The sequence below is a fragment of the Heterodontus francisci genome, chromosome 10 (genome assembly GCF_036365525.1).
Source record: "Heterodontus francisci isolate sHetFra1 chromosome 10, sHetFra1.hap1, whole genome shotgun sequence".
NCBI classification, from domain to species: domain Eukaryota; kingdom Metazoa; phylum Chordata; class Chondrichthyes; order Heterodontiformes; family Heterodontidae; genus Heterodontus; species Heterodontus francisci.
In genome coordinates, this window is record NC_090380.1 from 24,343,381 (window position 1) to 24,364,628 (window position 21,248).

Below are 21,248 nucleotides of genomic sequence, written 5' to 3' on the forward strand. Positions count from 1 at the left end.
CTAGTGCCATCTGTCCCAATCCTTTGTGCAATTTGTTTGACCTTTTTAATGCTACATCCTGGATCCCATCCCCCTCCAAGTTAATTTATACCCTCCTCAACAGCACTAACAAAACCACCCTACGAGCACATTGGTTCGCCTCTGTTGAGGTACAACCCATCTGGTCTGTACAGGGCCCACCTCCAAGAACTGGCCCCAATGTACCAGGAATCTAAAACCCTCCCTCCTGCTCCCTCTTTCCAGCCACACATTCATTGGCTCTGGCTTCTTTGTTCTGTGCTTGCTAGTGCGTGACACAGAGAATAAACCAGCAATTACTGCCTTTGAGGTCCTGCTTATTACTTTCCTTCCAAGCTCCCTAAAATCTGCCTGCGCGATCTCCTCCCTCTTTCTACCTATGTCATTTGGTACCGACATGGACCACAACCTTCGGATCTTTGTTCTCCTCCCTCAGAGTCTTCTGCAGCTGCTCAGTGATATCTTTGACCCTGGTGCTAGGGAGGTAACATACCATCCTGGAATCACATCTGTGGCTGCAAAATGCCTGCCTTTTCCCTATCCCTATTGCTTTCACAACCTTCATCCTAACCCCTGTACAGTAGAGCCACACATAATGTCATGAACTTGTTTCTGGCTGCCCTTGCACACCCTTATGCTGTGGGGTGACCACTTCCATAAATGTGCTATCCATGTGGCGCTCAGCCTTGCGGGTGCATCGCAGTGATATCATCTGCTCAGGCTCTGAAATGCAGAAATGCGGAGCTCCTCCTGCTGACATCACCTCCTGCACTTGTGCTTGTCCAGGATACGAGAAATGTCCTTAAACTCCTATATGCATCTGATGGGACTGAGGTGCCATGCCATGCCTCTATTTATTAGACTACTAACTAAACTTATCAAAAATAAATTTAAGACTTTAAAAAAAAAAAATATTTGAACCTTAAAACTTCACATTTTTCTTTAAACTGAATTTAATTATTCCAGTCCCTTATGTTAGATCCTTACTTCAATACTTACCCCCTTGATCATGGTCTTGGTTTCCTCAAAGCCCAGATGCTAGCAGTTTTATTAACCTGTAAAGATTTTTTTTATCTTTTTCTTCCGACAGTATATTTTTTAATTGGCCTTCTGTTCTTGCAGTCTAAGATAGGTAAGAAAGTATTGGGAGTTAAATGTTAGCAGGGAAACATGCCATTACTGAGTTCAGACTCCCCAAATTCACATTTCGTATTCATTTTGCTACAAATGTTAAGACATTGCCTAATAATGGCAAAATGCAAAGATAGTATCTATTTAGTTCTGAATCATATTTCAAATATACCACTTCCACTGGTGGTCCTTTATCTACTCTGCTAGTTACAACCTCAAAAAACAGATTTGTCAAACGCTATTTCCCTTTCATTAGTCTGTGTTGACTCTGCCGAATTGTATGATTCTCTGAGTGCTCTGTTAACACATGTCTAATAATAGATTCTAGCATTTTCCGTCCTATTGTCATGCTCACCGGCCTCTATTTCCCTGTTTTCACACACTCTCCTTTCTTGAATAGCAGGGTCACATTCGCTACCTTCCGATACATGGGGACTGTTCTAGAATCTAGGGAATTCTGGAAGATCAAAACCAATGCATCAATGCATCCATCTACTATCTCTGTAGCTACCTCTTTTAAAAATCTGGGCTGCAGGCTTCAAGTCCCATTAATTTCTCCAGCACTATTTCTTCAGCAATAATGTCCCAAAGTTTCTCATTTCCACTAGACCTATGGTTCCCCACGATTTCCAGAAATCTTGTTGGTGTCTTCCACCAAGAAGATAGTTCCACTGCTTGGTTTTCATAAGATCATAAGAACTAGGAGCAGGAGTAGGCCGTCCGGCCCCTCGAGCCTGCTCTGCCATTCAATAAGATCATGGCTGATCTTTTTGTGGACTCAGATCCACTTACCCGCGCTCCCACAGTATCCCTTAATTCCTTTATTGTTCAAAAAGATATCTACCTTAGCTTTAAAGACGTTTACTGAAGAAGCGTCAACTACTTCACTGGGCAAGGAATTCCATAGATTAACAACCCTCTGGGTGAAGAAGTTCCTTCTTAATTCAGTCCTAAATCTGCTCCCTCTAATCTTGAGGCTATGCCCTCTTGTCCTAGCTTCACCTGCAAGTGCAAACATCCTCTCTACTTGTATCTTATCTATTCCCTTCATGATTTTATATGTTTCTATAAGATCCCCCCTCATTCTTCTGAACTCCAATGAATATAATCCCAATCTACTCAGTCTCTCCTCATAAACCAACCCCCTCAACTCCGGAATCAACCTAGTGAACCTCCTCTGCACCCTCTCCAGTGCCAGTATATCCTTTCTCAAGTAAGGAGACCAAAACTGCACACAGTACTCCAGGTGCGGCCTCACCAGTACCTTATACAGCTGCAACATAACCTCTCTGCTTTTAAACTCAATCCTTTTAGCAATGAAGGACAAAATTCCATTTGCCTTCCTAATTACTTGCTGTACCTGCAGACCAACCTTCTGTGATTCATGCACAAGGACACCTAGGTCCCTCTGCATAGCAGCATGCTGCAACTTTTTACCATTCAAGTAATAATCCTTTTTCCTGTTACTCCTACCGAAATGAATGACTTCACATTTACTAACATTGTATTCCATCTGCCAGACCTTTGCCCACTCACTCAATGTATCTATGTTCCTCTGCAAAGTTTCACAGTCATCTGCACACTTTGCTTTGCCACTCATCTTAGTGTCATCTGCAAACTTTGACACCCTACACGTGGTCCCCAACTCCAAATCATCTATATAAATTGTAAATAATTGCGGTCCCAACACCGATCCCTGAGGCACGCCACTAGTGACTGATTGCCAACCAGAATAGCACTCATTTATCCCCACTCTCTGCTTCCTGTTCGTCAACCAATCCTCTATCCATGCTAATACTTTACCCCTGACGCCATGCATCCTTATCTTATGCAGCAGCCTCTTGTGCGGCACCTTGTCGAAGGCCTTTTGGAAATCTAGGTACACCACATCCACTGGGTCCCCATTGTCCACCTTCCTCGTAATGTCATCATAGAATTCCAAAAGATTTGTCAAGCATGACCTGCCCTTCATGAACCCATGCTGCGTCTGCCCAACGGGACAATTTCTATCGAGATGCCCTGCTATTTCTTCCTTGATGATAGACTCAAGCATCTTCCCCACTACAGAGGTTAAGCTAATCGGTCTATAATTCCCCATCTTTTGTCTACCTCCCTTTTTAAACAGTGGCGTCACATCTGCTGTTTTCTAATCTGCTGGGACTACCCCAGAGTCCAGCGAATTTTGGAAAATTACCATCAGTGCACCTGCTATTTCTCCCGCCATCTCTTTTAGAACCCTGGGATGCATTCCATCAGGGCCAGGAGACTTATCAATCCTTAGCTCCATTAGCTTGCCCAACACTACCTCTTCCGTAATAATGATTGTTGCCAGGTCCTCACCTACTTTCGTCTCTTTGTCAATTACTGGCATGTTATTAATGTCCTCCACTGAGAAGACCGATACAAATTACCTGTTCAATGCCTCGGCCATTTCATCATATCCCATAACTAGTTTCCCCTTCTCATCCTCTAAAGGACCAACGTTTACTTTAGCCACTCTTTTTCGTTTTATATATTTATAGAAACTTTTGCTATCTGTCTTTATATTCTGTGCTAGCTTTTTCTCATGTTCCATCTTACTTTTCTTTATGGCTCTTTTTGTAGCTTTCTGCTGACCTTTAAAGTTTTCCCAATCTTCTAGTTTCATGCTGCTTTTGGCCACTTTGTATGCCTTCTTGCCTGTTCTTCCTTTGATTCATTCCTCAATGGGGGATCATTCAATGGACTATCAGGACTAACTGGTCCACCTCAATTCTGTTGGTGGTGTCAGGCCTTCTGTGAATGCCTGAGCCACCAGCTTCTCCCTCTAGTCGCCCTGCCCACTGAAGCACAGGCTTCCTCTGTGGATGGTAGGTTGGTGCCACAACCCATGGTACCAGCAGTATCTGGGTTAGGATCCTTCAGATCCACTGGTATCTAAACTACCAGATTAAAGAATGGATGAGACATTATACCGAGGACCTGTCTGCGCTCTCAAGTGGACGTGAAAGATCCTATGACACTGTTTCAAAGAAGAGCAAGGGAGTTAACCCTATTATCCTGGCCAATCAATATCTATAAAAACAGATTATCTGGTCATTATCAAATTGCCGTCTGTGGGAGCTGCTTGTGCAATTTGGCATTTCCTACACTACAACGGTGGTTCCACTTCAAAAGTACTTAATTGGTTGGAAAGCGTTTTGGCATGCCCTGAGGTGGTGAAAGCTGCAATATAAATGCAAGTCTTTGTATTTTTCATTTCCCCAATAGAGTCAGGTCGATCATCAGTTAGCTTTGTGGTCACAACTTCCACTTTTGAGTTGACAGAAGAAGTCTTTTTTCTCCAGCACTGGAACACTTTCTTGTTGATGTACTTTTGGCTTTAAGGAGTTACAATTTAATTGAAGTGGCTTTGGTCATTGTCCACATTGGGTGTCAGATCCTCCATATTCAGTTATGGGACTCTTACAAGGCTTTTTTCTTCCAACAGTTTCCCTTTCTTTCACCCTCTCTTCTGAAAGCACTGACTTATTCTGGGGTATAGATTCCTGGACACTGGCACAAATCCTCTATTTTGTCCAAGTAGCCATTTTTCATGGTTCAGTTGAGGTATCTGCTATGTAATGTGGTGAGTGCCACAGCAGAGCTAAATTCTCTTTTCATTCATTTGTGTACTTCCCAGCAAGTTAGCAATCAGGAGGAAGAACCCCGTTTTTTTTTTATCACTCCTCTTTCATAGCCCATTGCAGCATTACTGAAATCAACATACTTAGCACAGACCAGGAATCATATCAGAGACCATCTGAGCTTACTAATACATATTGTAGTGCTTGTGCCAAGTAGGCTATCAGACAAAGAGAGTTGTATTTTACTTCCCAGTGCTTCTGGAGAGATGCAGTTGAGTTCTTGACACTTTCAGTTTATCTGAGAAAGACTGAAGCATTGGCATTTGATCCTATTGGACAGGATGGCTTTATTCTATGGCTGCAGTGCACTAAGAGTGAGTCTTTGAAACAGAACCTGCCATTCAGTTCTAAAAAGGACAAGTGCGTCAGGTGAGCTTTGCTTATTACAGAGGCTATTTGAATGATTAAGGGGCAGAATTGACTGAAACAGTGTGAATCATGTGCAGCTGAGAATAAAGCAAAAACATCTGGCGTAAAGGTATGAATTATATCTTTGGACTGTAGCACATAGGAATCTCTGATTTAAGGTCGTCTTTACCCATGGTTTTAAGCAGGTTTGTAGATCAGTAACCATTTCCTCAACTCCCATTTGTAAGGCATTAGTGAAGGTAGTCATTGCAATCTCAGAAACTCTTTAGGAAATACATAAAAGTGACCATATCCAAGGTCCACAGATCCAGTTGCAAACAAGTTGGACATCAATCATCTGTGCATGCTTCAAGCAGTAATGCTATTACTTTTCAGGAGACCTAATCTGCAGGCAGCAAAGATGGAGCTGGATTATACTAGTTGAGGATAGTGCGGGATCTGGTGCTGGTACCAGATTTCCTTTCTGCACAGCACTTACGTGGGCGCAGAATGTGGTGTCACGCTCACAGGAAGTCCAATGATGGAAGTACAAAAATAAACTGAAGTTATTTTTAAAAAACACAATTTAGAAAGACTGGTATGCTTGCCTTCAGCAAGATGGAGAACAAAGTCACATAGCACATCTATACTGAAATACACATCCATATCAGCTAGAACTGAAACTTAGTAACCCCATTTGCATTGAAATTAAACAGTTCCTCTCACATGGATACAAACTATCCACAAAGTGAGCTAAAACAAAGGCATTAGCAGGCGCTCCATATCCAGCTACAATCACTACAATAAGATGAGAACATCCCTCATCCTATCAAAATTGGCTGAAATCAGAAACCATTCTATAACCCCTCAGGAATGGAAAACTTAAAAGTCACATGGGCGAAACTAACACTTTATGAATTTTGGAGGACAGAGGAAGTCATCAGTCTGAGACAACCAGCCACAGAGAGAACATCGAAAGCCATCTTGAATTGCAGCACAAGGCTGAGAGAGAGAGCTCAATTCCAGCTGAGACGAGTTGGCAACCAATTGCAACAGAGAAATTGGAGTGCCTTTTGACCAATTCTTCCGCCTGTGAAAATTGAACTAAGAAATACCAGCACTGTCTTCGAACTGAAGTGTTGACAGCCAGGAGACTTCAGCAACCCATAAAAGGGCAAGGCAGCCAGCAAACAGGCCTACAAATTTAAAACTTACCTTCCAGGAGGATCCCACAGTTTTTTTTCCCCTGAAAACAGCAGACTTTTATGACGATCCTCAGCCAGAAGTGCAGAGTGGATGATCCATCTCGGCCTCCTCTTGAAGTCCCCAGCATCACAGATGCTAGTCTTCAGCCAATTTGATTCACTCCGCGTGATATCAAGAAGGCTGCGTTTGCTGACAACGCAACCAGTAGGTGGCGCAGTGCTTGCACATGCGCAAATGCAGGCTCTTCAGCTGGAATGTCAGTGTCTGCGACGTTCAGGCAGCTGCCGGGATTAAAGATGGCGCTGCTCAATTTATCACAGGAAATGCTCATGGCTAGATCGTTCCAGCAAACTAACCTTACGTTCAGTTGGATGGAATCCTAGTGATATGTTACTATGCAGCTACTAGCTCCTGCCCCACTTGTCGCTCTCCTCCCTCGGCAACTCGCTGTTTCCCCCTCCTCCCTACCGGCTGCTTCACACCCCCCGGCTGCTTCACACCCCCCAGCTGCTCAATCCCGACCTCACTGCTCCCCCCATCTCCCTGGCCGATTGATCCCCGCTCGTGCCAGCCCGCTCTCCGCTCAGCCACTCGCTCCCCTCCCCCCCCCCCCCAAAAGCTGTGAGCACTGGGCCGGGCTGCTTCCCTCCACTCACTGCCACGTTTCATCAGTCTCCACGCGCCGCCCGAAGAAACAAAGGGTGACTGAGCGAGTGGCCGAGAGAAGGAAAGCGTCGTGGCCTAGATGTAGCGTCTGGAGTTGGGGGACACGGTGGTGGGGTGGGAGCAAGAGGCCGGAGGGCCGGGTGGCGCAAAGTGAAGAAAAATCAGGAAGTGAAGGGGAGAAGGAGGTCTGGAGCGAGCGGCTGAGGGGAGGAAGCGTCGAAGCCTGGAGCGAGGGGAGGAAAGTTCCAGCCTCAAAGTCTCCCATTCAGCCGTTTCCTCCAGCCAAGTGAGGAGTTGGCTACCCGATGATGCTTTATTGCTCAGGTGCGAAGATGGACCTTACGCAGATACGCAATGATGTTTGTGCTGCGTGATGACGTCATCCAGTGCATGCACCACTAAGTCCTGGCAAGATGTAACTGCGCATGTGCGCAGCTTGGCGCAACCCAATGACTTCAGTGGGCCGCTGCGTTGTCAGGAATCACTTTGTATCAAGAAACTACTGAAGACATAGATACTGCAAAGGCTATGGGCCCTGACAACATTCCGGTAATAGTACTGAAGACCTGTGCTCCAAAACTTGTCACACCCCTAGCCAAGCTGTTCCAGTACAGCTACACCACTGGCATCTACCTGGCAATGTGGAAAATTTCCCAGGTATGTCCTGTACACGCAAAGCAGGACCAATCCAACTTGGCCAATTACTGCCCCATCAGTCTACTCTCGATCATCAGTGCAGTGATGGAAGGTGTCGCTCACAGTGCTATCAAGCGGCACTTGCTTAGCAATAACTTGCTCAGTGACACTCAGTTTAGGTTCCGCCCGCCTGGGCCACTCAGCTCCTGACCTTTTGGTTCAAACATGGATGAAAGAGCTGAACTCGAGGTGAGGTGAGAGTGACTGCCCTTGACATCAAGGCAGCATTTGACCAAGTGTGGCGTCAAGAAGCCAGAGTGAAAATGACGTCAATGGGAATCAGGGGGAAAACTCACCGCTGGTTGGAATTGTACTTTGCGCAAAGGAAGATGGTTGTGGTTGTTGGAGGTCAATCATCTCAGCTCCAGGACATCACTGCAGGAATTCCTCAGGGTAGTGTCCTAGGCCCAACCATCGTCAGCTGGTTCATCAATGACCTTTCTTCAATCATAAGGTCAGAAGTGTGGATGTTCACTGATGATTGCACAATGTTCAGCACCATTCGCAACTACTCAAATACTGAAGTAGCCCATGTCCATATGCAGCAAAACCTGGACAATATCCAGGCTTGGGTTGATAAGTGGCAAGTAACATTCACGCCACACAAGTGCCAGGCAATGACCATCTCCAACAAGAGAGAATCTAACCATCTGCCCTTGACATTCAACGGCATTACAATTGCTGAATCCCCCACTATCAATATCCTGGGGGGGTTACCATTGACCAGGAACTGAACCGGAGTAGCCATATAAATACCGTGGCTACAAGCGCAGGTCAGAGGCTAGGAATCCTGTGGCGAGTAACTCACCTGACTCCCTAAAGCTGGTCCACCATCTATAGGGCACAATTTAGGAGTGTGATGGAATACTCTCCACTTGCCTGGATGGGTGCAGCTCCAACAACACTCAAGAAGATCGACACCATCCAGGACAAAGCAGCCTCCTTCATTGGCACCCCATCCACAAGCATTCACTCCCTCCACCACAGACACAGTGGCAGCAGTGTGTACCATCTACAAGATGCACTGCAGCAATGTACCAAGGCTGCACGGGCATCACCTTCCAAACCTGCGACCTATACCACCTAGAAGGACAATGGCAGCAGATGTGTGGGAACACCACCACCTGCAAGTTCCCCTCCAAGCCACACACCATCCTGACTTGGAACTATACCGCTATTCCTTCCCTGTCACTGGGTCAAAATCCTGTAAGTCCCTTCCTAATAGCACTGTAGGTGTACCTACCCCACATGGACTGCAGCAGTTCAAGAAGGCAGCTTACCACCACCTTGTCAAGGGCAATTAGGAATGGGCAATAAATGCTGGCCTGGCCAGTGATGCCCACATCCCATGAAACAAATAAAAAAAACTTTTACATCTTGAACTCTTAACCTCTCTGATCATTTACCTTTTATCTGTCTTTTCTTGAATGTGTATGAGACTGAATGTGTGAGTGGGTGATGTGAACATTTTGGGTGATTATCGTTCATTGAATAATTAATCTGCTGTTTTTAAGCTCACAAGAAAGCCTGTCATTGTCTGTTTATTTGGCCCACACAAAACACAGGGGCTGAAACATGAGTTCAAACAAAAGCGCTGTCTGTGGTCAGTTGGGAGGTGACCTGTGGAAACCGTCCATGCCATTTCCCACCTATCCATAAAGGTGGTAACAGATTTTCTCATCATGAACACAAATTAACCTCTCACAGTCCAACTCACCTTTTGGTGGATGACATTTTCCAGAACTGAATCCGATGACTGCTTTTCAGAGCATAAGGCTGTGCACGTTTTTCTGCAGACTGAGGAGCTGTAGCCCTTGATGGCATTGCCTTTGCCTAGCAGAGAACATTTCTTGTCTGTTCCCTCAATTTTATCTGATCCCAAGAATTTTAGAGAAAGTGTGGGGAGAAGAAGTATTAATTCTGATAATCTCCCCAAGGAAAGCTTTGTGCTTGAGCCTGCTACAACTCACTATCAGTCAATCTATACTTTTTCCTCTCAGCATAGGACAGTATCTTAAGTCAAATGCTTATCTTTTGAGAAGTGTACACTGCCAGATAAGACTTTCACCTGGTGGTAGTTACATGTTTAAAGCAAAATGGAAGAGATTAGTATTAGACTAATTACTTTAGCTCTTTAAATAGTTACAATCATTTACCAAGATCCATCAGCATTCATTTGAGCCCATGACAAGTATGTGGATACTGTTTTCGTCTTCAGTGCGTCTTACTCTTGTTTTTCGGAAGCTTGTTTGGAACCTATGTCAATACACAAGTTTAATTTAATAATTTTTAAAAGTCACTCTTTCCCAAGACTTCAAAACTAATGGAACTCCTTTAGTCCCAACAGTAGTTTAATGGTTGCTCTGGAAAAAGCTACATTTAAATCTGCACTTCTTGTCTATACTTAAAGTAAATTTGTGCCTGTTAAATTAAATACTAACTGTGTCCATTCTTTTCAAGGCAACTGCTGTGTATCAAGCCAAAGAGAAGTTAAAATCGATAGAAAAAGCAAGAAAAGGTAGACGTTTTTAACTAGAAAGAAACTTTTAACAGTTGCAAAGTTACTGTATTGCAGAGAAAATTAAGCATAAGTCCAATAATAGACTTTTTCCAAGGAAAATTGTCATGATCATAAATATACTATTATATACTTTTTTAATTGGTGCATTGTGATATTGATTGGCTGACTTCTGTGAAGCTCTATTCAGTTGTGATACCACCATGTTAATGCTCCAGTAGCCGACAGCTAAATCCTGTAATATTTATCATCATTCTTGTGTTTTGGATGTCTGGTGCATAGCTGAAATGTGACCAGTTGATCTTCAGTGTTCTAACTTATGCAAGTAAATACGTTTTTAAAAAAAAAATTCTGAAGAATAGCTATCTTTATCAGTGTGGCATTTGTATTTTTAAAGGTCAGGTCAGGAAGGAATTATGGTTCTGTTTTCTTTGCAGGTGCCATCTCATCGGAAGAGCTTATCAAATATGCACATCGGATAAGCGCTAGTAATGCTGTAGCAGCCCCATTAACATGGGTCCCAGGTACACATTTAAATATAATTATTGCTCATGATTTTAATTAAGAGCTTTTCTTGACACTATTGCAGTAAAATCTTGAAGTTCTTGTATCATATTAAGTATACTTAACCATGTTTAATCTATTAAAATGATACTGTTCTCCCTAAATGCATAGAAGATAGCAACCCTGAATGTATAAAATCATAGAATTTTACAGCACAGAAGGAGGCCATCACACCCATTACCAGCTCTCTGAAGACGTTGACCACTTAGTCCCATTTTGCTGCCATTTCCCCATACCCTTCTAAGTGTTTTTTTTTCAAACATTTATTCACTCCCCTGTTGAATGCTGTTATAGATTCTGCTTTCACTATTGTTTATGACATGGCATTCCATCTCCTAACTACTCTTTTTTGTGTTTAAAAAATAATTCTCCAAACCTTTGCATTAATTGTTTTGGTGATGATCTTAAATCCTCCCCCACAGTTACCAACTCAACAACCTGTGGAAATAGATTTTCCCAATCTAGTTATCAAAACCTCTCATTCAATTCTAACCTTTTCTGCAACCAGGTGTTCCTTTGTGTATCCCAATTATTTGAAATAACGTGTTTCTGGATTCCTCGGAAAGAATAAAAAGTGGGAGAGTTGATATTTAATTTCTGCACTGTCACATTTCTGATATTTGTACATGGCTGTTTTTTTCAAATCAGCTGTGTTCTAATTTCTAATGAGTTCCCTGTTGTGTACGCGAAGCTACTATTTGCACACTGAATTTTATGGGGGCAGGGGAACAAGAAAGTTTACTTCACAGTAACACTTGCACAGTGTGAATGATTCTGATTGTGCATTTGATTCAGGTGATCCACGGAGACCCTACCCTACTGATCTGGAAATGAGGAGCGGTCTTTTGGGACAGCAAAGTAACCTTTCTACCAATGGGGTGAACGGGCATTTACCTGGGGATGCATTGGCCGCAGGCAGATTGCCAGGTAAAATCTGTCAACAGTGTGCTAAAATAAAACTTGTGTAGGACAAACATAAAATTATATTAACTCAATGTAGGAAGCTCAGTTGGTGGTATTGACTATAAAGTGACAGGCCACTAGATTTTTCTGGCTAGTTTAAAGGCTTTTGGCAGATTTCATCTTTTCTGACACAGTTACTAAAGACAATGAGTCACTGAGCCATACTGGTTCAGTTTCCACTCAATGCTGCATTAGCTAATCACAGCTAGGGTGACGGTAAGAGTGCTACAATGGCCTTGGTCTTTAGGTTAAGGAGAAGAAAATCTATTTGGGTTCTGATTGCTATACAGTGGAAATTGTATTTGCATAACTATAGGAATGGATTTGACTCCGCTGCCTGTCATGATTAGCCTGCCAATTCTCATTCTAAGCTCACATGATTGGCCAGTTAGGCAAAGTATTAGACACTGACCAGCACTGTATCTCAGCAGGAATCTGGCACCCTCAGGTGGGGAAAGAATTGTGAATAAAATGGTGAAGTACATGAAATTGAAGACAAAAAAAAATTTGTCTCAACACAAGAAGTACTGCATCGATCTTTGAAGGTTGCAGGACATATTGAGAGCAGTCAGCAAAGCATATGGGATCTTGGGCTTTATAAATGGAAGTATTGAGTACAAAAGCAGGGAAGTTATTCTGAACCTTTATTCTTTCTTTTGGGCCTCCTTATCTCGAGAGACAATGGATACGCGCCTGGAGGTGGTCAGTGGTTTGTGAAGCAGCGCCTGGAGTGGCTATAAAGGCCAATTCTGGAGTGACAGGCTCTTCCACAGGTGCTGCAGAGAAATTTGTTTGTTGGGGCTGTTGCACAGTTGGCTCTCCCCTTGCGCCTGTCTTTTTTCCTGCCAACTACTAAGTCTCTTCGACTCGCCACAATTTAGCCCTGTCTTTATGGCTGCCCGCCAGCTCTGGCGAATGCTGGCAACTGACTCCCACGACTTGTGATCAATGTCACACGATTTCATGTCGCGTTTGCAGACGTCTTTATAACGGAGACATGGACGGCCGGTGGGTCTGATACCAGTGGCGAGCTCGCTGTACAATGTGTCTTTGGGGATCCTGCCATCTTCCATGCGGCTCACATGGCCAAGCCATCTCAAGCGCCGCTGACTCAGTAGTGTGTATAAGCTGGGGGTGTTGGCTGCTTCAAGGACTTCTGTGTTGGAGATATAGTCCTGCCACCTGATGCCAAGTATTCTCCGAAGGCAGCGAAGATGGAATGAATTGAGACGTCGCTCTTGGCTGGCATACGTTGTCCAGGCCTCGCTGCCGTAGAGCAAGGTACTGAGGACACAGGCCTGATACACTCGGACTTTTGTGTTCCGTGTCAGTGCGCCATTTTCCCACACTCTCTTGGCCAGTCTGGACATAGCAGTGGAAGCCTTACCCATGCGCTTGTTGATTTCTGCATCTAGAGACAGGTTACTGGTGATAGTTGAGCCTAGGTAGGTGAACTCTTGAACCACTTCCAGAGCGTGGTCGCCAATATTGATGGATGGAGCATTTCTGACATCCTGCCCCATGATGTTCGTTTTCTTGAGGCTGATGGTTAGGCCAAATTCATTGCAGGCAGACGCAAACCTGTCGATGAGACTCTGCAGGCACTCTTCAGTGTGAGATGTTAAAGCAGCATCGTCAGCAAAGAGGAGTTCTCTGATGAGGACTTTCCGTACTTTGGACTTCGCTCTTAGACGGGCAAGGTTGAACAACCTGCCCCCTGATCTTGTGTGGAGGAAAATTCCTTCTTCAGAGGATTTGAACGCATGTGAAAGCAGCAGGGAGAAGAAAATCCCAAAAAGTGTGGGTGCGAGAACACAGCCCTGTTTCACACCACTCAGGATAGGAAAGGGCTCTGATGAGGAGCCACCATGTTGAATTGTGCCTTTCATATTGTCATGGAATGAGGTGATGATACTTAGTAGCTTTGGTGGACATCCGATCTTTTCTAGTAGTCTGAAGAGACCACGTCTGCTGACGAGGTCAAAGGCTTTGGTGAGATCAATGAAAGCAATGTAGAGGGGCATCTGTTGTTCACGGCATTTCTCCTGTATCTGACGAAGGGAGAACAGCATGTCAATAGTCGATCTCTCTGCACGAAAGCCACACTGTGCCTCAGGGTAGACGCGCTCGGCCAGCTTCTGGAGCCTGTTCAGAGCGACTCGAGCAAAGACTTTCCCCACTATGCTGAGCAGGGAGATTCCACGGTAGTTGTTGCAGTCACCGCGGTCACCTTTGTTTTTATAGAGGGTGATGATGTTGGCATCGCGCATGTCCTGGGGTACTGCTCCCTCATCCCAGCACAGGCATAGCAGTTCATGTAGTGCTGAGAGTATAGCAGGCTTGGCACTCTTGATTATTTCAGGGGTAATGCTGTCCTTCCCAGGGGCTTTTCCGCTGGCTAGGGAATCAATGGCATCACTGAGTTCCGATTTGGTTGGCTGTATGTCCAGCTCATCCATGACTGGTAGAGGCTGGGCTGCATTAAGGGCAGTCTCAGTGACAACATTCTCCCTGGAGTACAGTTCTAGGTAGTGCTCAACCCAGCGGTCCATCTGTTTGCGTTGGTCAGTGATTATGTCCCCCGATTTAGATTTGAGGGGGGTGATCTTCTTGATGGTTGGCCCAAGAGCTCTCTTCATGCCATCATACATTCCTCTGATGTTTCCGGTGTCTGAGGCCAGCTGAATATGACTGCATAGGTGTTGCCAGTAGCCGTTTGCGCAACGCCTAGCTGTTCTTTGTGCAGTACTTCTGGCTGCTTTAAGTGCTGCGGATGTTAAATCGCTGGGGGCTTTCTTGTAGTTCAAAAGTGCAATGCGCTTAGCGGCTATGACAGGTTCCAGCTCTTCATTATGAGATTGAAACCAGTCTGCATTTCTCTTCGCACTTTTGCCGTAGGTGGTCAAAGCTGACTCATAGATGGCGTCTCTGATGTGGGCCCACTTGGTCTCAGCATCCCCTGTGGGAGTGTTTTGAAGGGCTGTTACAAGCGAATGTAGAAATTTTTGTAACAGCTGTGGGTGAGAAATTCTGCTCGTGTTGATGCGCGGGTGGCCCTTCTGCTTGGAATGATGCAACTTCTTTGGTCTGAGTCTAACCTTGCTGCACACCAGGGAGTGGTCGGTGTCGCAGTCCGCACTGTGGAAGCTGCGTGTGATTTGAACACTGTTTAAGGCGGCTCGCCTTGTGACAATGAGGTCTAGCTGGTGCCAACGACGTGATCTTGGGTGCCTCCATGAAACCTGGTGACAGGGTTTAGTGTGAAAGAACGAGTTGGTGATGCAGAGGTTATGATAGGTACACAACTCAAGCAGTCTCTGCCCGTTCTCATTCATCCTTCCAACGCCATAGCGCCCAAGGCAGGAGGGCCATGAGTCATGGTCGGCCCCAACCCTGGCATTAAAGTCCCCCAGCAGGAATAGGTGTTCGGTGTTGGGGATGCTGCTAATGATGTTCTGGAGTTGTTCATAGAACTGGTCTTTAGCTTCAGGTGCGGAACAGAGTGTTGGAGCATAGATGCTGAGTAGGTGTACTGGACCAGAGGTGGTGAGCAGTCGGATGGACAGTATGCGTTCCGAGCCATTTGAGGGAGGCTCTATCATGCTGAGCAAGGAGTTTCTGATGGCGAAGCCCACTCCATGCTGTCTTGGTTCTTCAGGATCCCTGCCCTGCCAGAAGAAGGTGTAGTCTTGCTCTGCTAGAGAGCCACTCGCGGGGAGGCGAGTCTCCTGAAGTGCTGCAATGTCCACATTGAGTCTACTGAGCTCGTTGTTAATGATGGCGGTCTTCCGAGAATCGTTGATTTGTGTAAGGTCTTCCGACAGGCCAGGACACATAGTTCTGACGTTCCAGCTTGCAAAGCGAAGGGCTGGTACCTTCTTTCCTTTTTTCATGTTGTTTGGTGCGGTGTATCAGTCCACCTTTCGGGCAATGACCCTGAGCTCCAAGCACCCATTGAAGCAGGCAGACTGTGGCGGGACAGAACCTTATTGACCGGGGGCTGCCCGGTTTGAGGCGGGCGGTAGCTGTCCAGTGAGGTGCAATGACCTCTCCCACCGACAAAGGCAACCCGTGGCGCCCAGTTTCTACGCCAATTTATCTGGACTTATAACCCGTAACTGCTGCCTTCCGTGTTGTTTCAGTCGCTGTGAGGCAACTATGGAGTGACCTCTCCATGGCGCATGCCTGGGCAAATTTATGGAGGTTGAGAGTTGCCCAGTCGTCAAAACCCCCCTCTCGGCCTTTCTGGTGGGGTCCAAAGGAGTGCAGGACACGGCGTTTGGCACCAGTATGGTTGCAGGAACTGCCGGAAACATGCCAAAGGTGACACATGACCGCCTACGGGGTTCCGCTCCGGATTTTCTGTTAGGGTTTACTCCCTTAGCCTTGGTCTCTCCCGAGACGCCCACAAGGCAGTGGGGTTGTTGGGGCCCCTACACAGGTGTAGGATGGTGCCGGTGGGAGGAGGGGATGCAAGGGGGAGGGGTAGAGGGAGGGGGTGGGGGGGGGGTGCAGGGGAAGGGGGTGCGGGGTGAAGATGGTGCGAGGGGGGGGCGGGCTGGGACGGGGTTGTGAGGGGGTGAGCTGAGAGGGTGGAGCAGGGAAGGGGACGGGGGTGGGGGGGGGGTGGAATCTGGTGCAGGTAATAAGCTATTTCCTCAGTGCCCACCATCGACGTCCGGAAAGCTCATCCACGTCCTTCGGGAGGTGAAGCATCATTTGGCAGACCTTTATAAAGCTCTGGTTAGGCCCTAACTAGCCCAGTTCTGGTCACTACACTTTACGAAGGATATGGGGGCCCTTGAGAGGGTGCAGAGATCTACCAGAATGGTTCCAGGGATTGGGAATATTAGCTATGGGTTAGGTTGGAGAAGCTGGGGTTTTCTCCTTGGAGTCAAGGAGATTGAGGGGAGATTTGATAGAGGTGTACAAGATTATGACAGGTTTAGATAAGCTAGACAAAGAAAGACCATTAAATGATGGTACAAGAACTCAGGGATATGTATTTAAGGTTTTGGGCAAGATGTGTGGAGGGATGTGAGGAATAACGTTTTTGTGCAACTCGCTGCCTACGAGGGTGGTGGAAACAGAGACAGTGATTTCAAAAGGAAATTCTATGAGCATTTGAAGGAAAAAAACTTAAAGGGCAATGGGTATAGAGGGGAGTATGGAGCTGACTGGATTGCTCTCTGGAGAGCCAGCATTGACTCGATGGGCCGAATGGTGGCCTCCTATGCCATAAATGAGCATGACAAAATAATTGCTGTCCATTTTGAAAGCAAAACTTTCCACAGATGATTTATAGTAAATTGGACATATATTAATCTCTTGAGATTGTTTTTAGTCGAAGTCTGAGTATTCCTGCTTTTACACCTTATTGATCACAAGGATAAGTTCTTGAGGTTGGTCATGTGGGCCATTTAATTCATCTTTCTGCAGAAATGTACGATCTCCTTTCTCTCACCCCACCCCCACAGTATCAGCAATTAACCCCTCTTGAATGACTCGCATTTCTGCCTCTGCTACCCTAACTGGAAGACCATTACGGAGATTGAATCATTTGAAACCATCATAAATTTGACATTTAAAGATATTCCAAATTTATACAGAGAAACTGGCTTTTTTAGCATTTGCATAGTGTATATAGATTACATTTATATTTTGATCACACATATATTTCAATTCAGAGGAAGCATAGCTTGTGGTTTTGTGATAGAATTTAGTGCTATTTTAAGACAGTCTCTGATCTGTACTTTTATTTTGCCTTCCAAGAATATTATTTCATAAAATTTGAAATGGTGTTACAAAGCTAAATGTATATTAATAGGCAAGAATGCATCATATTAGGAGTTTGAGACCATCAGTTTTTTTTGGGGGGGGGGGAGGTGGCAGGTGGCAGGGAGTGTAGAGGCAAGAATGGCATTGGGTTGCTCAGTAAAAAGTTCTTATCTTGTAAATGGGCCTTTGGGCAGCGATTGTCTTTGTTCCAGAGCAAGAGTTTGACTGAAAAAGCACAATTTAATCTAGTAACAAAGCTCTCGACACAATATTATCAGTTTCAAATCTTGAATGAGGCTTTAAGAGACCAGTCTTGTCACAGTTTTGGATAAAATACAAATGTGGTTGATGAAAATTTTCTGTATTTCAGATGTACTTGCACCTCAATATCCATGGCAGTCAAATGACATGTCCCTCAACTTATTACCTCCAAATCACAACAATGATTTTATGTTGGAGCCTCCTGGACATAACAAAGAGAATGAAGATGATGTTGAAGTTATGTCGACTGATTCTTCAAGCAGTAGTAGTGACTCTGACTGAAAACAAGAGAACATGCCTTTTTTCTGTTGAATCTTTGGACTTCTACCATTGGAAAATCTTGTTTTGCCTACTCCTGTACTACTCCTCACCTATTATTCTGGTGCAGACCTGGTATGAACACATCAAGAAACTATATTTTGATGGGTGTTGCAGTAAGATAAGTTCTGCTTAAAAAAGACATTTTTTCCTCCCCAGTGTTGAACTCACTATCCAATGTGAATATCCTTGATTGTAGAAGGCAGTGTGGCGCAGTGGTTAGCACTGCAGCCTCACAGCTGCAGGGACCCGGGTTCAATTCTGGGTACTGCCTGTGTGGAGTTTGCAAGTTCTCCCTGTGTCTGCGTGGGTTTTCTCCGGGTGCTCCGGTTTCCTCCTACAAGCCAAAAGACTTGCAGGTTGGTAGGTAAATTGGCCATTATAAATTGTCACTAGTATAGGTAGGTGGTAGGGAAATATAGAGACAGGTGGGGATGTTTGGTAGGAATATGGGATTAGTGTAGGATTAGTATAAATGGGTGGTTGATGGTCGGCACAGACTCGGTGGGCCGAAGGGCCTGTTTCAGTGCTGTATCTCTAATCTAAAAAAATCAGTGGTAACACTATATAGTAAGAAATCTGGCATTAATTTATTCTGTAGACTTTCGTACGTAATACACAAGGCCAAATAATTGATTTATGATCTGACATTATTGTATAACATTCTTTCACAGAAGTGGAAGTAAGTGACTCTGCCTGATTACTGGAAAACTGTCAGATTGGTTTATTATTCTGTTGTCAATATAATGCAGCAAGGAGAACTGAGAAAACCGACAAAATGGTAATTTACTACAGAAAAGTGCCGAACAGTCAAAAAAGTTAGGAAATATGCATGTTCCTGAGAATTAAAAATATTTTCATAGAGCAACAGTTTTAAACTGGTGATAACGTGAGAAAAAGAAAATCATAACTTTAAGAGGAGCGGTTTAAAGTTACGCTATTGTGAAAGTGAACTGGCAACTAAGTTTTAGAACTGCCCTTTCACCAATGGCACTTGAAACCCAGATTGATGACATGGAAGTCTGCTGTGTATACATGCTCCCTCATTAAAATTAGCTGGGACTGTCCTAATGGGTGTGGGCCTACAAGCATAAACCTACCTATAATTTGATGTATTGGCAATTAAACACAAAGGTCATTATGATGGATATTGAGGGAAGTAGAACAATTCACTGCTGCAGTAGGGATTGTTGTTCTGAGGTTGGGTTAAAGCACGCTCTTGAGCTAGGGTAGATGGAGCTGTACTTTGTAGCTTGCTGTGTTATACCTGACCTAAGAATGAATGCTGCCAGTGGATACCTTAAATGTTAGTGTTTAGAATAACCATCCTTTCCAGCATTGACATCTCTAACCTCGATAAGCCCCCAAAAGTGATTGCTATTAAGGGCAATTAGAGGGGTTATTTCATTGTGATGTTAAAAAAAATTCCATAATAATGCAAACTAAAATTGTACACTCTTTAAGATGTACATTTCATACCAGAACAATGTGTTTTCTATATTGTAAATAAAAGTTTAACTTTTATATTGTCAGTAAAGAATATTCTTAATATTTGCTTGCAAGGGTATTTTCTGATCATTTGTTAATGCACAATAGACTCAGTATCAAATCTCTTGAGCAGAATCGGGGAATGCCAGTTCTAATCGCTGACTGTACTTACAATGCTGTGGCTGATTTTCATTCTTACTGAGCTCCTACTTGCTGTCTTGGAGTTTAAGTTAACAAGAATAACTTGCCGTAAAACAGCTCAAGGTGCTTCACAGTTGCATAATAAGCCAAAGGAGCAAACATTAGGACAGGTAACCAAAAGCTTAGTCCAAGATGTAGGTTTTAAGGAGAAGAGTTTTAGGGAGGAAATTCCAGAGCTTAGAGTCTGGCCAACTGAAAACATAGCTGTCAGTGGTTGGGTGAAAGAAGTTATGGATGCACAAGAGGCCAGAACTGGAGGAATGCAGAGTTCTCAGAGGGATGTTGGGCTGGAGAAGGTTGCAATGTTGGGAAAGGGATGAGGCTGTGGAGGGATTTGAACACAAGGGTGACAATTTTAAATTTGAGCAGTTGGCAGATCGGGAGCCAAAGTAGGTCAGCGAGTGCATGTGTGATGGGTGAATGAGACTTAGTGCAATTTAGGATAATGGGCAGCAGAGTTTTAGGTTGTGTTAACTACTTGTGGTACTGCAGTATTAAGCCTGCACTAAAAACAAAATTAGCACTTGTAGAAGATACACAGTTACAAAGACCCTGGAGTCAAGAGGGGGCCAATTGCTTCTGCAGTCAAATGGAAAGCTCATCCAGTCCAAAATGAAATAACATTTGTTCTAAGGCATTGCCAGCCCATTGGTGAACCTATATTTGGTAAAAATTTACACCTAAAGCAATAACTCACTCAAGCTGAACTGTTGATGGGCACATTATTGAGTGGCTGTTTACAACTGAAGTGCACTGACTTGCAGTTGAATTTTTTAAAATTTCTTCATGGGATGTGGGCATCACTGGCAATGCCAGCATTTGTTGTTCATTCCAAATTGCCCTTGAGAAGGTGGTGGTGAGCTGCTGCCTTGAACCGTGGCAGTCCAGCTGGTGTAGGTACACCCACAGTGCTGTTAGGGAATTTGGTCCAGGGACAGTGAAGGAACAGCAATATATTTCCAAGTCATATTGCTATGTGGCTTGGACGGGAACATGGTGTTCCCATGCGTCTGTTGTCTTTGTCCTTCTAGGTGGTAGAGGTCGCGGGTTTGGATGGTTCTTTCGAAGGAGCCTTGGTGAGTTGGTACACAGTGCTGCCACTGTGCGTTGGTGGTGGATGGGGTGCCAATCAAGCGGGCTGCTTTATCCTGGATGGTGTCAAGCTTTCATCCAGGCAAATGGAGAGTATTCCATCTCATTCCTGACTTGTGCCTTGTAGATAGCTTTGGGGAGTCAGGACTGCAGAATTCCCAGTCTCTGGCCTGCTCTTGTAGCCACAGTATTTATGTAGCTGCTCCAGTTCAGTATCTGATCAATGGTAACCCCCAGTGAGGACTGGTTCTTGATGAGAGAAAAAAAAAGTGGTTCAGAATGCAACCTTGTACATAACTGAAGAGGGTAGGGAGAACCACTTGACCAGGACTGTC

General features: G+C 44.7%; 1 protein-coding gene across 1 annotated transcript in view; it reads left to right on the plus strand.

The window, feature by feature from the left end:
• med4 (mediator complex subunit 4) overlaps nucleotides 1–19,681 on the plus strand; it is a 33,052-nt gene extending 13,371 nt beyond the window's left edge. The window contains exons 4-7 of the mRNA XM_068040276.1: nucleotides 10,191–10,248; nucleotides 10,686–10,772; nucleotides 11,608–11,739; nucleotides 17,924–19,681. Coding sequence (XP_067896377.1) covers nucleotides 10,191–10,248; nucleotides 10,686–10,772; nucleotides 11,608–11,739; nucleotides 17,924–18,096 — 450 coding nt within the window. The 3' untranslated portion in view covers nucleotides 18,097–19,681. The remainder of the gene's footprint in view (nucleotides 1–10,190; nucleotides 10,249–10,685; nucleotides 10,773–11,607; nucleotides 11,740–17,923) is intronic.
• Nucleotides 19,682–21,248: the final 1,567 nt, after the last annotated feature.